The sequence below is a fragment of the Cupressus sempervirens genome, chromosome 7, assembly GCF_028749045.1.
Source record: "Cupressus sempervirens isolate cs-2001-9-10 chromosome 7, ASM2874904v1, whole genome shotgun sequence".
In the NCBI taxonomy this organism is placed as follows: domain Eukaryota; kingdom Viridiplantae; phylum Streptophyta; class Pinopsida; order Cupressales; family Cupressaceae; genus Cupressus; species Cupressus sempervirens.
This window is the reverse complement of record NC_143124.1, coordinates 845,618,479-845,634,828: the sequence shown is the minus strand read 5'-3', so window position 1 is coordinate 845,634,828 and position 16,350 is coordinate 845,618,479. Positions and strand designations below refer to the sequence as shown.

General features: G+C 32.0%; 1 protein-coding gene across 1 annotated transcript; it reads right to left on the bottom strand.

Moving 5' to 3' along the window:
- Positions 1-14,685: 14,685 nt before the first annotated feature.
- Positions 14,686-15,318, bottom strand: LOC149550057 (pathogenesis-related thaumatin-like protein 3.5). Its single transcript, XM_089794418.1, has one exon. It carries the CDS (start codon positions 15,316-15,318, stop codon positions 14,686-14,688), a length of 633 nt encoding a protein of 210 aa, XP_089650544.1.
- Positions 15,319-16,350: the final 1,032 nt, after the last annotated feature.

The window sequence follows — 16,350 nt, the reverse complement described above, 5'->3', positions numbered from 1 at the left end:
AACATGGTGAGGTTTTGCTACAAATATTACATGAGGAAATGCTTTCTATTAACCTTGAGAAATGTGACTTTTTCAAGAAAGAACTTGTGTATTTGGGCTTTGTAGTGTCAAAGGGGTCACTAAAGATGGATCAAGAAAAAGTTGTAGCTATCCTTGATTGGCCACCACTTGCCACATCTACTGAGGTAAGATATTATCATGGTTTAGACCAGTTTTATAGTGAATCCATTAGGAATTTTAGTGGTATATGTGCACCTTTGTTAGATACCATTAAGGATGGGGTCAAGTCTAAGTTCAAATGGAATTTGGAAGTAGAGAAATCCTTTAAGTTGTTGAAGAAACAAGTAGCCAGCCAACTTTTTTTTCAGTTGCATAGTTTTGAGAAGTTATTCACCATAGAATGTGATGCAAGTGGCTTGGTAGTAGGGGGTATATTGAGTCAAAAAGGTAGGCTAGTAGCCCTCTTTAGGAAAAATTTAATGAAGCAAAGAATAAATATTCTTCTTATGATATAGAATTGTATTTCTTAGTTCAATCTCTTCGGAAATGGAGAGATTATTTGATACCTAATGAATTTGTTTTATTCAGTGATAACGAGGCCCTAAGCTACATAAACACCCAATAGATGTTACGGAATAGGCATTTGAAATGGATGGAGTAATTACAATAATTTACTTTCACAATCAAGCATAAGAAGGGTCAAATGAACAAGGTAGCGTATCTATTGAGCAAGAGATTGTTAACTGTCCAATAATTTTAGTTACATAGAATTGAGATAGAGAGTTGTAAGAATCTCTATAAAGAGGATGAAAAGTTTGCAAAAGCATACCAAGTATTTTCTGATTTTGAGAACCATTTCCATAGAAGGTTCTCTGAATTTACTTTGCAGAATGGATTGTTATTTAAGGGAAATTAATTATGTGTTCCAAAAGAATCAATAAGGGAAAACCTCATTTAGCAAAAGCATAATGGGAGCCTTAGTGTTCACTTTGGTGTGAACAAAACTCTTGAGTTAGTCCAAAGATTTTACTATTGGCCAAAACTAGTTACAAATGTGATATGTTGAATAGTGGATGATGTGTATGAAAGCCAAGGGTGGGGTGAGCAATGTATGTTTATACCAACCCTTACTAGTTTCAAATAAGCCATGCAAGTGTTTGAGCATCGACTTCATAGTAGTTCTTCCCAAGATAAAGTTGGGATATGAAAATATTTTTGTACTGGTTGATAGGTTTAGTAAAATGGAATTTTCATAACATGCAAGACTACCAATGATGCTAGGCACATTGCATAGTTGTTTTTAAGGAGGTTGTGTGGATTCATGGGCTCCTATTGAGTATTTTTTGAGATAGAGATGTGAAGTACATGAGTCATTTTTTGAAGACTTTGTAGAGAAGACTTGGTACACATATCTCATTTGGTTTAGCCTACCATCCTCAAATAGATAGCTAGACTGAGGTGGTTAACAAAGTGTTGCACAATCTATTGAGGTTCCTAACTTAGTAATGTGGGTAGACATGGGTTTTTATCATTCCCTAAGTAGAATATTCTCATAATGATACTAAGAATAGAACCATAGTTTCAAGTTTGGAGAGGAAATTCTAAAAGTTATCAAAAAGTTGTCAATATTTTCATTCACAATATTGATAACAATTTGTTGCATGAGAGAACTTATAGCAATAGCTTTCATAGCTTTCTAAATCCATTGGTTTTGAGCCTTGGTAAAATATTTAAGGATATTATTGACCTTATGAAGGGGTTGAGTTACTTGTTATTGTCTATGTATAGACTGGATCTCATCAAGAACTGTCATAGTTTTTGTTTTTTGTGAACATTTTGATTTTAAATGGGTTGAAATAAAGATTGTAGCTTATGGAAGTGATAATGCAGATCATTTTAATAATTTGTGTGCTATTAGATTGTGATTTTGTATACTTCTAGTTATCTTTATATATTTTTTTGTGTTATGTTAGTCTGATGTCCTAAACCAAGAAACCGGTTAAGATGGGGTCATAGGTCCTCTTTCCACTATGCTATCTATGTGGGCTTTTGGAATTAGGTAGATGACTCCATGTGCATATTAAAAAATGAAGGATTGGCCCTAGAAAGTAAGAAAGACATTTTTGAGGTGATGCCCTAGATGATCTAGAGATGCATGGCTAGGGATTATAGTGAGTTGCAGAGGTGGTAAGGAGGTTTGAACACATTGATAGCTTGAATAAAAGCTTGAAGAATGGTAGATACATGATTATTTAAGTCCCAAATTCAATGGGAAGTGTTGATGGAATTTTATGGTAGGAGAAAATAAATATCTTGTTAAATAGGCTTGAAAAGCCTTATAACCTTGATTTTAGGCACATTTTTAGGTCGTATTGTATAAATAATTGGTAAGCCATAGACCTTGAGAATCTCTTAGGTCTTTGAAAAAGTGTTAGGATCAATGTTTATTTTCCCTCCTTATCAAGGAATTTTCAAGTTATTAAGGATTTTATTTTTCAAAAGTAGGCCTCATTGCTTATAGCCCTATTTGGGAAGAAATTGGTGTGTTTCTTGGAGCTTGATTAGGGTTCCAATGAAAAAAGTGGTTGCAAATTTTGGAAGGGATCCTGATACCCTCTTAAAGGTCTACATCTGTTGTGGAGTGACTATTGATCACATTGGGGTAGATTGTGGAGTTGGTGAAGAGGAAGAAAGAAGGGATAATGCAACCCTAGAAATGAGTGTATGAAGTTGTTGTAGAATCTAACTGGTGTTCACTAGTTGAAGGAAGTGGGATTTTATAAATAGTATCCTAAGGAGAGTAGTGTAGTGAAAAACCTTGTTAGGTCAAGAGAAAGACTTAAGGAGATGCTAGTGAAAGTCGAGGTAGGAGCAAGACTCGTGTTACATTAGGAGTATTGAAGAGATGTCATTTTCCATGATAGAAGTACTCTAAACAAGCTTTCTAATGACTATGAATATGATACATTTTGAATTTTTTAGGTATACCTTTTTTTACATGAATTGAATAGAGGTTCATTATAAAAAATAAACTTCAATATTGAACATGCTTGGAGAAATAGTAAAAAGGAGTTTTTTTTTTTTTTTGAAAAATACTACATTCTACATATTTGAGTACTCTTTCAAAAAAACAAAAATATTTTGAAATTGGGTAAATATATAATGCGTTACATGTGTGAAAAGCCATGTATGTCCAAATTAGTGTTATATTAAATTTAAACTCTGATAAAACATGAAATACTAAGGATAAAGGCATCAAAATACCTCCATGGTTTCATTGTGGATGTTAGGAAACTAAATTCAAAAGAATAACATTGATATCTATTTTAGAAAAAGAAATGTGTGTCAAAAGTAGTATCAAAATAAGGTTTTTTGATAACATACCAATTTTCATGGGAGAAAAAATAATTCAATAAAATCATTTAAAAATAAATGAAAATAAAAATATTTAGCAACAATATAGAAAATCTTAAAAGACTCTAATTTACTTCATCATCAAATTCCTAACCAATAAACAACAATTTTCATTTGAAAGTGAAAGTTTTCTTAAAAAATCACAGTTCAGTGTCAGTTTAGGCAAAAAAGTGTAACCCATTATTGTGGGTTCACCCATGGGAAAAAATTAAAAATTGAGGACAATAAAAAGGTTTATTTAGGTATTATAAAAAATAAAGGGACTTATTTTCAAGTAGGAGAATAGGAGAATTAATGGTAATTATCTTTTAACACTATGTAAGGTTATCTAATTTTGGTAATAATAACAATATTCACATGACTACCTTAAGTTTATTAAAACATTTTAAGAAGGAAAAAACTACTTGGAATGGTAGTATACATATGAATATTGTATAACATCATTATTATAGAAAGTTACAAACTAGAGATAAGAAAGACAATTATGATTCTAAGTGGATTATTTTAAGTATTTTTTATTCAGAAATTTATTGAGCATTATTTTTGGTCACATGCCTCAAATTCGATTTATTTTTGCAAAAGTCACTTTTTAAAAAGATTGTGTATCGAGAAATGTCGGGATCCATTTTTCTTGCTATTATTAGTTTTATTTTATTTTATTTCAAGAATTTTGCATCAATTTTATCATGAAGATTCTTAGGTTTTGTGGGCTCCTAATGAACAACTTTATGAGAAAAGGAATGAGCCTAGTTATTTTAAAAATATAATTTAAACAAAAGTAAGAAGAAAAGAGTCTTTCCCAAATACACACAAATAATTTTCTTACTTATATTATTAAAGCCTTTTATTTGCAAGAATGTATTTTAATCCTAACAATTTATCTTCAAAACTAGTCAAAGTCCACTCTTGAAATCTCTTCTTCAAGTAGTTTAGAAAGTTAGTAACATTATTGTCTTAACACATGGTGTAGGAAGAAATAACATTTACAAAGTATCCTGGCATCCACTTGAAATCTTAGATTTAGCTAATAATTTTCCATAGGCAAGTAGTTTTATTAAGAAGAGTATAAATAACAAGTTTTTATTCTCTTTGAGCACAAATTTATAATCCCTCATTTCATTAATAATTTTTATGTCATACCACATAGCCATAGCTATAAAAAAGTGCTATTATGTTTTCCTAGATTTTCCCCAACTCATAGTTATACCATATTTCTAACTTCTAAGAATACCTCTAGAAGAAGAGATCCTTGGATTACCTTTCAAACAATGATCCATAATACATTTAGGGTGTCCTTCCTTTAAGGGTTTCCATCTTGATTTCTTCCTTTTTCAAATTATTTCCCAATTAATATTATGTTTAAGTAATGATGGATATTTATTTCTTGTTTTATTGTAGAATCATTTAGAGAAATGGATACCTTAATTTCTTTAATGATAGTAGCATTTCCATTCTCTCTCATTTGCATTCTCTCTCCCTTTTTGTTTTATGATCTTACAGATAACCAAAGGATGGTTTTCTCATTCTCTACATAATCTTTTATTTTTCCTTCTACGTCTTACAACTATTAAGCAACTAAATTATTGGAATTCTTTATAATAACTTAGGGGGGTGAATCATTTTTCCAAGGTCTAGATGTAGAAATAAAAAATTTCAATGCTTAGTAGACCCATAGCCATAAAGCTTCAATATGCATGCATCCATTAGATCATACACTACTGAAACTTTGTAGGTTATTGTCCTAGGTCAAAAAACTTTGCAGAAATGTAAACATGAAACAACATAATCATATTTACACAATTTGGCACAAGGATTTTATGTGGAAACCCAATTTGGAGAAAACCACCAGTAATATGCTACCAATTCTCACTCTTCTGATGTGATACACTATGAAAGGACAAACCTATTAAATGTTATAATATACATGGTTAAATATGACCTAGTTAAAGGATTTCAATCACCATGTTAGGAGTGAGCCTTGTTAGAGGACTTTAGACCATTCCATTATAATGTCACCCAATTAAAGCATTTACAAATGACTATTAAGTCAACCATAATCCAAAGGATTTACCCTAGACTGATACTATGGTTATAGAGTAATAGTTAGGTTAGAAAGTAATAGTAAGGCTTGATCTTATAAAAAATTACAACTCACTTGCAGATTATAGATTTTTTTTTTATTCCTCCATTCTACTTGGTACTCATACTCTTCAACTCTGATAGCTTGTTCACCCTTCAAGAATTTATACTCTTAAGCCTTCTTGCTTTGCATGCCAACTAGAGTCTCTTTTGTTGGGCCACTAAATGAAGCAATACCCTACACTCCTTTTCTTCCTTCAGTTCTCATACATGGAAATCTTTTCTATTTAACAACTATCCCTATAAGTAGAGAATTTAGTTCTTTTGTTGCTTAGCCACAATCATCCATTTTAGGGTTAGTTAGGATTCAATGAATCTACCCACTATTTAATTTGGTTCCTCTAAAAAATTCCTCTACAATCTTCCTTGTATTCACCAAAAAATGTTTTACCTTGAATTCTATGCCACCATCAGATCGCAGTTATCTTCCACACACTTCATATAATTCAAGAAAACAAAATAGTCAGCGTAGATTTGTCAAATCTTTGATTTAACATTGTCTGTTGTCACTTGACATCTATACTATTCTGTCACTCAATCAATGCTAGTTCACTTGGAAAATACTACAATTTATTAATGCTCGGTACCAACTAAACTTTACTTGACATATAAAAATAATCACTCGACTTGTATTGATTTTCATTTTTACTTGGAACCTCTTGATTTTCACCCGACTTCTACTGAGTTCTACTTTTCTTACACTGACTTCTCAGTAAGAACTAGTAGATACTTTTCTTACTTTTAATCTTCTTTTAGTTTTAACTTGAGTAATATTTTATTTGAGAGTTTAATTAGATAACCAATATACTGAAGTATCAATGTCTTGTCTTAGTACTTCTTTTACATAGAAAATAACTCAACCTTCCTCTAAGTGCTATTGGTATCTCCTCTTCAATAATAAACCAAATGATAGCTTTCAAACCAAAAAGAAATTATGTGACTAGTAGGTAGTAGGTTTGACATCATTGACAAAATAATGATTGTTCCATTATAGGTTCTTCACATCAAAACAATCTCATATCAACAATCTCCCTCTTTACAATTGATGGAAAACCAATACCAACAAAAATTTACCAAAAAGAAAATACTACCTCTAAAATTACTACCTCCATCACTATATGTCCTGCCTCTATATAGGGTAATGCAAGCTTTGTCAATCTCCTTTAATGTATCTCCCTTAAATCTCCATTATCAGATTTTTCTTCTCATTGTCTATCTCCCTCTTTGGAGTATATCTTCTTCTTTTTGATATTCAAGTACTTATCTCCACTTGTAACCCTCAATAATTATATCCCTTGGTACATATATCTCCCTCTTTGACAACAATGCCAAATAATTTTCATCTCTATAAGAAGATATAATCAATTCTAGGTTCTTCCTTAGTCACCTTCCATGTGATTGTAAGTCTTCTAATTTATCTCTTCATTACTTTAAGAAGCCCCTAAAGTAATATCCACTAGATCAAGTTTTAAGATAAAACATTCAACTAAGTTGATGCATGGCACTAATCATGCATCTTAAGTAGCTTTTGATAGGGGTATCAACCCTAGTTTACCTCTAAGATATTTATGTGCATCCTTAGGTAAAACTTTTGTGAAAATATCAACTATCTATTCTTTTGTATTCACATATTCCATCCTTACTTCTTTTTCTTGAACCAACTCTCTTCAGTAATGGTACTTGATTGCAATGTACTTAGTCTTTGTGTACCTCATAGGATTCTTTGATATGTTTGTATAACTTGTATTATCACAATAAAGTACCACAAGTTTAGTTATTTCCTCCTTCTTACCTTTGAGTAGTTTTTTCATCCATACCACATTTGTACAATTTACTCCAACAACCACATATTTAACTTCAACAATAGATTTTGATATAAAAAAAAAATTTCTTATTGGTCTAGGTGACCAATCTCTTTCCTAAAAAAATTTCTCCACTACTTGTGATCTTTCTGTCACCAATGATTCTAACTCAATCAATATTTGTATAGGATCTTAAGTAAAATTTTTCATTTTTCTTGTAGTATAGTTCATAGTCCTATGTTCCTTTTAGATATCTCATATTTCTCTTAACAACCATCAAATGATTCTCCTTAGGATTTGTAAAAAAATTTACAACAATCTGAATAGCGAATGCAATATCAGGTATGCTATATACTACATGTTGTAACTTCCCAATCATAGACCTACATAATGTTTTATTTACATCAATGGAATCATCATTCTTTAATAGTTTGTATCCTATCACCATAGGAGTGCTAACTAGATTTGAATCCTTTAAACCTAAAGTTTTTAATATTTCATTCATATTTTTAGACTTAGTGATGTAAATACCATATTTCATCTGATATAGTTGCAAACTAGCAAATAACTTGATCTCTCCAAAAATAGACATCTCAGATTCTTTCTTCATTTAATTTGAAAATGCCTTGCATAATGCATCTTGACCTCCAAATATAATATCATCAATAAAAATTTAAGATGGTAAAATGCCTTTACCTCCTTTCTTCATGTACAAACTATTATTATCATCAATCTTCTCAAAACCAATCATCACAAGATAATTGTGAAGCCTTTCATAACCATATAAATCTTTGTGTAGTCTACATACCATTTTCTTGTTGTTTGGATCAACAAATCCTTCATGCTATTCTATGTAAACTTCCTCTTCTAATATACTATTCGAGAATGATGACTTCACATCCATTTGATTATCTTTGAAACCTTTGTATGTAGAATAAGCAAGTAGAGTTCTTACTCATTCCAATCTTACAACTGGGGAAAATATTTTTGCATAGTTTATTCCTTCTTCTTGTGCATACCCCTTGCAAACTAATCTTGAATTATTTCCTGTGACTTCACCATTTTATTCTATCTTTTTTGTGTATAGCCACTTGGTTCTGGTAACATTCTTGTCCTCTGCTCTTGGTACTAGAGTCCATGTTTTTTTCATCTCAATCTGATCAATCTCTTCTTTCATGGCTTTACTCTAGTACTCATTCTCTAAGACATCTTTCATTGTCTTAGGCTCATGCCTACTCAACAAATATGTATCACTTCTCATCCTATTCCTTGTCATTGGTCTAGCTTCTTTATCTCCAGTAATTTTTGCATCAAGGTGATGTCTTTTGACATACTTTGACAATCTTGGTTCTACACTTCTTTCTTCAATAGGTATATCAACTTTAGAATTACTATGTCCTCCTTTATCAGGTAGATCAGCATCCCTTTCATGTACACTTATCTTAGAATCAAAATGTGGCTCAACTTTTGTTTGCAACTTTGCTCTTGAGTATAAGTTGGTGCCTAAATGCAACTCAACATTCATTAGATGTGACTTGACACTCACTAAAACTTGCTATTGATTTACACATTGGTTTATAGAATCTTGTTTAGTAGGAATAACTTCATAAAAGTATATAAAGGATTTGTACTCTTCAAGATCCTTCATAGGTTCAGCTTCATGTACCTCTATATATTCATCAAACTACACATTTTCACTTTCCACAACTTTGATAATATTAGTATTCAAACACTTACAAGCTTTACTTCTTGTGGAATAGCCAAGGAAAAAGACCTTTTTCATTTTCAACATCAAATTTACCATTCTTGAAATCCTTATGAATGTAGCACTTGCTTCCAAATATCTTAAAACATTTAACGTTGGGTGACTATCTATACCAAAGCTCAAAAGGTTTTGAATGAGTATCTTTCTTGACTTTTACACATTTTAAGTTATAGATAGTTTTTCTTATAGCTTCTCTCCAGTGTTTTAAAGAAACATTATTCTCCATCATGAGTGTTCTAGCACAATCCATTATGGATATGTTCCTCTTTTCAGAAATCCCATTTTGTGGAGGGGTTCTAGGTGCAAAAGTTTATCTCTTGATTCCTCTATCATTTCAAAACATCTCAAACTCATTTGATTTAAATTCTCCACATCTGTTAGATCACAAACATTTCAAGCTTTTTCTTGTATCCTTTTCAACTCTAGCTAAGTACCACTTAAACATTTGGAAACCATCAGATTTCTATTTCAAAATCATAGTTGACATCATCCTAGAATAATCATCTACAAATTATAGGATAATGTACTTGTCTCCATTATACCTTTACACATAAATTGGTCCACACAAATTAGTACGAACTTACTCCATAATTTCTTTAGAGGTGTAAGTCTTACTTTTAAAACTAGATTTTGTCATCTTGCCTAACTAACATTGTTTGTGAATCATATTGTTAGGTTTCTATAGTTTAGGTAAACCTTTGACTATTTTCATGTTACTAATGCTAACTAAGTTATCAATGTTAACATGACATAACCTCTTGTCCCATAGCCACACATCATCAAATTCTACAACAAGACAAGTAGCATAATTTATATCAAAATAAAATAGATTACCTCTAGTCTGATCACCTTTCCTAACTAGTTTCACATCAGTGTCATACATCTTTTCTATCTTTTTCTTAAACTCAACTTTGCAACATGAATGATTCAGTTAAGACACAATCAACAAGTTATAGTTAAGTCGTTCTACATATAAGCATTTTCATACATAATCTTTTCTATGAGTTTGATTGATACTTTTCCTTTTATCAGATAGGGTGCATCATTACCAAACCTTACCCTATTTCCATCATAATTATCAAGGGTAATGAACTTATATTTATCTCTAGTCATGTGATGTGAACACCCATTGTTAATGATCTATCAATCACTCTTGTTCAAATAAGATACTAGTGTAGTTTTCTCATCCTCATCAGAATAATCTTTTATTGCAACATACACCACTTCATCATCATGGTTGTCAAACCCATCTTTGGTTTCCTCCTCAATAACGTAGCAAGACTTATTTCCTTTATCTTTGCAATATTTGTTCTCCTTATTTCTTTTTCTTCTATATTTGTCTCCACTTCTATTGTTCTTCTTCTCTAGACATCTAACATCAATATGACCAACCTAATTGCAATTAAAACACATTATAGGTAGCTTACATTTGAATTTCCCCTTGTCTCTATGAAATCTCCTTGCCAACAATGTTTCAAGCTATTCTACATCCTCCTCATCTATATCACTATCACTAGAAATATATTTTTCCTATTTCTTTTTCTCTTTAGGTTCCTTTAATGATAGTTTAGCTTTAAAGAAGATTAAACATTCTCAAATTTGAAATAATCAAAATTAGAGAGTTCAAAGGCATGATCCTACCTCACAAACCTTCAAGGGACAAATTATTACTACGTATACATCTTAGTTCTTGTATGGCAGAAACTCTAATTGTATAGATGGGCAGAAGTGTTCTTAGTACTTTTCTCAATATAGTATCATCATCAATGATACCATTAGCTCCTCTAATACCATTAAAAACATCTTTTATTCTAGAGACATATTGAACAATGTTCTCACCTTCTTGCATTCTCATGTCATGGAACTTACCTCTAAGACTTTTAGATTTGGCTCTCAAAACATTTTTATCTCCTCCATTAATTGTGTGTAAAGCATCCCACATCTTCTTTGCACTCTCATAATCCGTAATGTCATCAAACTCAAAGTAACTTAGGGTAAAGGCAATCTCCAAAATTGCATAATTTTTGCTTTCTTCTTTTTCTAATCATCAACAGTTAGTGATCGAGCCGGATCAACATGCTTTGTGGTTATGGTAGATTGAGCATGGTCTCCAATACCTCCTACGTATAGCTTCATCAAAATTTTCCATGCTGGAAAATTTTCCTTCTTAAGCTTGGGTAGCTCTCCTTTAGACATGTCTAATATTTTTCTTTTAGTACTTTCAAACTAATCCTCTCAAGCACTATGGCTTTCATATCAATTGTTGGAGTTCTTTAGAATAACTAAGAGGGGAATGAATCAATTATCCAAGGTCTAAATGTACAAATAAGACTTGTTAATGCTTAGTACACATATATACATAAAACTTCAATATGCATGCATCCATTAGATCATACAATACTTAAACTTCATAGGTTATTGTCCTAGGTCAAAACAACTTTCCAAAAATGTAAACATGAAACAATATAAGAACATTCACACAATTTGACACAAGGATTTCAGGTGGAAACCCAAATTTTGGAAGAAGCGCCAGTAATATGCTACCAATTCCCACTCTTCTAAAGTGATGCATTGTGAAAGGCCAACCTTATTAAAGGTTATAATACACACTATTAAATGTGACCTGGTTAAAGGATTTCAATCACCCTATTAGGAATGATCCTTGTTAGAGGACTTTAGACTATTCTATTAGAATGTCACCCAGTTAAAAGATTTAAATCTAACTGTTAAATCAAATTTAATCCAAAGGATTTACCCTAGACTAATAAAATTATTAGAAAGTAATAGTAAGGCTTGATCTAATAACAAATTACAGCTCACTTGCAGATTACAAATTATTGTTTTAGTCCTCCATTCTATTTTTCATACATACTCTTTAGCTCTGATAGATTGTTCACCTTTCAAGAATTCATACTCTTAATCCTTCTTACTTTGCATGCCAACTGCAGTCTCTTTTGTTCAGCCACTAAATGAAGCAATACCCTAGACTCCTTGTCTTCCTTAGTTTCTTGCAGATGATAACCTTTTCTTCTAACTAGCTATCTCTATAAATACATAATTTAAATCTTTTTCTCTCAACTACAATCATCCATTTTACAATTAGGTAAGATTAAATAAGATTCAATCAATCTACCCACTATTCTAGTTGGTTCCTCTACAAACTTCCTCTATAATATTCCTTGTATTAGCCACAAAATAATTTACCATGAATTTTGTGCCACCAACTCATCATAGCCATCTTCCACACACTTTACATAATTCAAGAAAATGAAATAGTTGACTTAGATTTGTTAAATCTTCAATTTAACATTGTTTCTTGTCACTCAGCCAACACTAGTTCACTCATCAAACAATAAAGTTTATTGATGGTCAACACCAACAAAACTTCACTTGGTATATACTAACAATCACTTGACTTGCACTAATTTGCATCTTTTCTTGTCACTTCTTTATTTTCACTTGGCTTCTACTATTTTTTTCTTAGCTTGCACTAACTACTCCATAAGGCTTTGCAAATACTTTTATTGCTTAATCTTCTTCTAGTCTTAACTTGAGTAATCTTTCATTTCAGGCTTTAAGTATGTAAATGATACACTATAGTATCAATGCCTTAGATGGTCTTGGTGCTTCTTTTACATACCAAATAACTCAACCTTTCTCTAGGTGCTATTTGTATCTCCTCTTTTCAAATCCTCTTCATCATTCAACTAAAGGGTAGCTTTTAGAGAAAAATGAAATTGTCTTACCAGTAAGTAGTAGGTTTGACATCATTGAAAAAATAATGATTGTTCCATTAGAGGTTCTTCTTTTAAAAATAATCTCATATCAACAGTGATGCCACAAGTGAATAATAATGTTATCAAGCGCATCATCATAAAAAATCCAAATGGCCATCAAGTCCATCCAAGTATCTTGCTCATCAATTTAGGTTAGATAGTGTTCTATGGTACCTCCTAGTCTTGGATTAAGCTAATTAGTCCTTAATATTAGAAACGCAGTTTAATTACTAGAAAGAGTAACAAAATTTTGACAGGCCCAACAAAAAATTATTATTATACTACTAGTATTATTTTTTAAAATCTCTAAAATATCATTCTAAATAAGAGATCCTTTAGAAACCCATGTACCATCGATAATGGAATTGATAATTTCATAGTGAAAGTATTTGGCTTTAAATATTTTTGAGAATTCATTCATACCTACCATAAGGTTCCATCTCACTTTAGAATCTAGTGATCTATTAATTATTTTTATCATTGTTATGATAAGTTCCTCCAATTTTTTTAATAGCTCACAACATCATCTAACTAACAAGAGTAATACAATTTTTTGGGTCATTTAATCTATAAAGAAAGTCTCCAAACCTTTAGTATTGACCTAGACAAGGAAAAAAGTGTGGAAGCAATTTGTGATACTGTCGAGGTTTGATTTCAGCATATGTATTTTACCTTGAAGACTCAAAAGTTTCCCTTTCTATCCTACAAATTTTCAATGAAATCTTTCAAGTAGGTCATTCTAAATGTTCTACAAAGAAAACTTCAAAGTAAGAGGAAATTCCAAATATGTATTTCAGAGAGTAAAAACATTACAAAATAGGATTATAGAGATGTTAGATTGGACAACCTTCAATGTACTAAAGAAGTATTATTTTCTCTTTTTATAATTAATTTGTTGACTTGAGATAGTACTAGACTTTAAGTATGTAAATAATACACTATAGTATCAATGTCTTACTTGGTCTTAGTGCTTCTTTTACATACCAAATAACTCAACCTTTCTCTAGGTGCTATTTGTATCTCCTCTTTTCAAATCCTCTTCATCATTCAACTAAATGATAGCTTTCAGATAAAAAAAAATTGTCTCACTAGTAGGTAGTAGGTTTGACATCATTGACAAAATAATGATTGTTCCACTAAAGGTTATGCACTTAACAACAATCTCATATCAATAGTGATGCGACAAGTCCATAATAATTTTATCAAGGGCATCATCATTGACAAAATAATGATTGTTCCATTAGAAGTGGGATGGTAACGCTTCATGTTGTAGAAGGAGATGTGATAGATATTAATTATGTGGGTTCAAATCCCATAGATAATCCGTACCTAATATTATGTTTGCACATTTATTAAGAATTAAATACTATTTTTAATTAAAAAACTAGTTTGACTTCTTGTGTTGTGTGCCTTCAGATTTTACATAAATTGATTAAACTGTAATACAGAATTGATATCAATATTGATCAATTTAAAGCTTATATTTTTGTCTAACATATATATCAATACCTCAGACACCATATGTATAATAGAATAATTATTTTAGCCTGATTTTGATTAATACATTTTATTCTACCCCTAATTTTCTTTCAGCATATCCTTTCCTTATAATACTCATATTACCCTTGTTGGTATTGCAAAGCCACATACCGATTACAGAAGTGAACATAATAAAGCCATGAAGAAGTTCCTTTATTCGACTAGAAATATTTCAGAAACTTGAAAAACGCAATCAAACTGAATGACTTATTCTTCTATCGTCACAAGTTAAATCAAAAGGAAATTTGGGTCACTGTGGGGGACAGAAAGTAATGGTGAAATCAGCAGTGTTACAGTTGACTTGTCTTCCGAAAGGAGGAACATCTGGGCAGGCTTTCTTGAAAGCCTCTTCGAACTCAGCCGGGTAGCATTTCTTGTCATTCAGATCGCACTCACCTTTACAACCCACGACTTGATTATTCTTCATCACCTGTAAATTCTTAGGGCAGACATCAGAAACAGGTGCAGTGCACCCCTGATCTCCACACGAGCTCTTAATTGACATTGGGAGGTTATAACCGGACTCCAAGGTAACATAATTAGATCGGCCAAGTATTTTAGCCTCTGTGAAAAGGGGTGAGATTTTCTCGTAGGACGTCTCCTGACACCGTAGAAGTCCTTGGCAGTCACCGGCAGGACAAGACCCCCGCCCTGATTCATCGAAGGAACATCCAGACCTTCCCCATATTCCTCCATTCCATCCCACCGGGAATGCCGCAGTATATGACTCGCCGGAATTTAGCATGGGCCTAAAATCTTCAAGTGTCTCCACGTCTTCGCTCAATGTAATCATCCCCGGCCACACAGGGAACGAGCATTTGTTCTCCAACGTTATATCTTTTCTTGGAACAGAGAACAGATTAGTTAGAACATGCCAAACCATTCACAATCACAAACCTGATTTTCATGTATACTTTGAGTTTACCTTCAGCGCGGAGAGGACTTAAGGTTAGGGATGTGCAAAGCAAAAGGAGCAGACACAATCTCAACGGCCTCTCCATTTCTTCCGAGCTGTTGAATCTAAAGAAAACTTTTGGATTACAATTTGAAGAATGTATGGTCTCTAGTGATGGATATATAGGTGGTGTAGGCTGCGAGGTGAACGGAAGGGTGAGCAGTACTAGTGCTTAACCCAATTGAATGATTGATGCTGAACTAATTTTCTAATTTTAGGGCTACGTCTCTCGAGGATCCAAAGATTTTTCTCCAATTCTTTTCCTTTATTTTCTCAATATTATAGACTGAACCTTATCCCTTGACTATTTTTGTTTTGCATCTTTTAATTCTTTAGCGTGGGTTTAGGGGAAAAAATGCAAAACCAACCAGAATGTTTATATGCATATCTTGTTGTTTGATGTGATTTTTTTAAGGTAATTAAGTCATAGGCTATTTTGTGTGGGCGAACTTTCCATTGCAATAGTCTAGCTCTAGAATTTCATGTCTAAGTCTAGAGAGAAAACTAAACCTTCATCTCACAAGGGCACACTTAGTTTTTTAGTCCGCTCCTACTAGACATATAGTAGAAAATGGTCGAATCAGACTGTTGCAGGAGCAAGTGCTGGGCACAAGAATAAATTTTTGGTTTGCACTTGTGATGGTGTTTAAATGTTTTTTGTTATTATTAAATTTTAGGGTTTGCATTGCATACGGGGTGGTGTTTAATTTTAGGGCTTAATTTAATATTTTGTTATAACTTTAGTAAAGGTTAAACAAAACCTTTACGGGTCTGGTGGTTGCCAAAACCAGTTCTTAACTATTTGGCTTTGTTTATAAATTGTCTCTAAAATCTTTTGGGAGAGTATGATTTGTGATTTTTTTTTTTGTGTGAAGAAGGACTGAGATGAATAGATGAAATAAATAAAATTGTAGTGCTTTCTTGCTACTTGCATTTTGGTTTTATTTTGTTCACACTGCA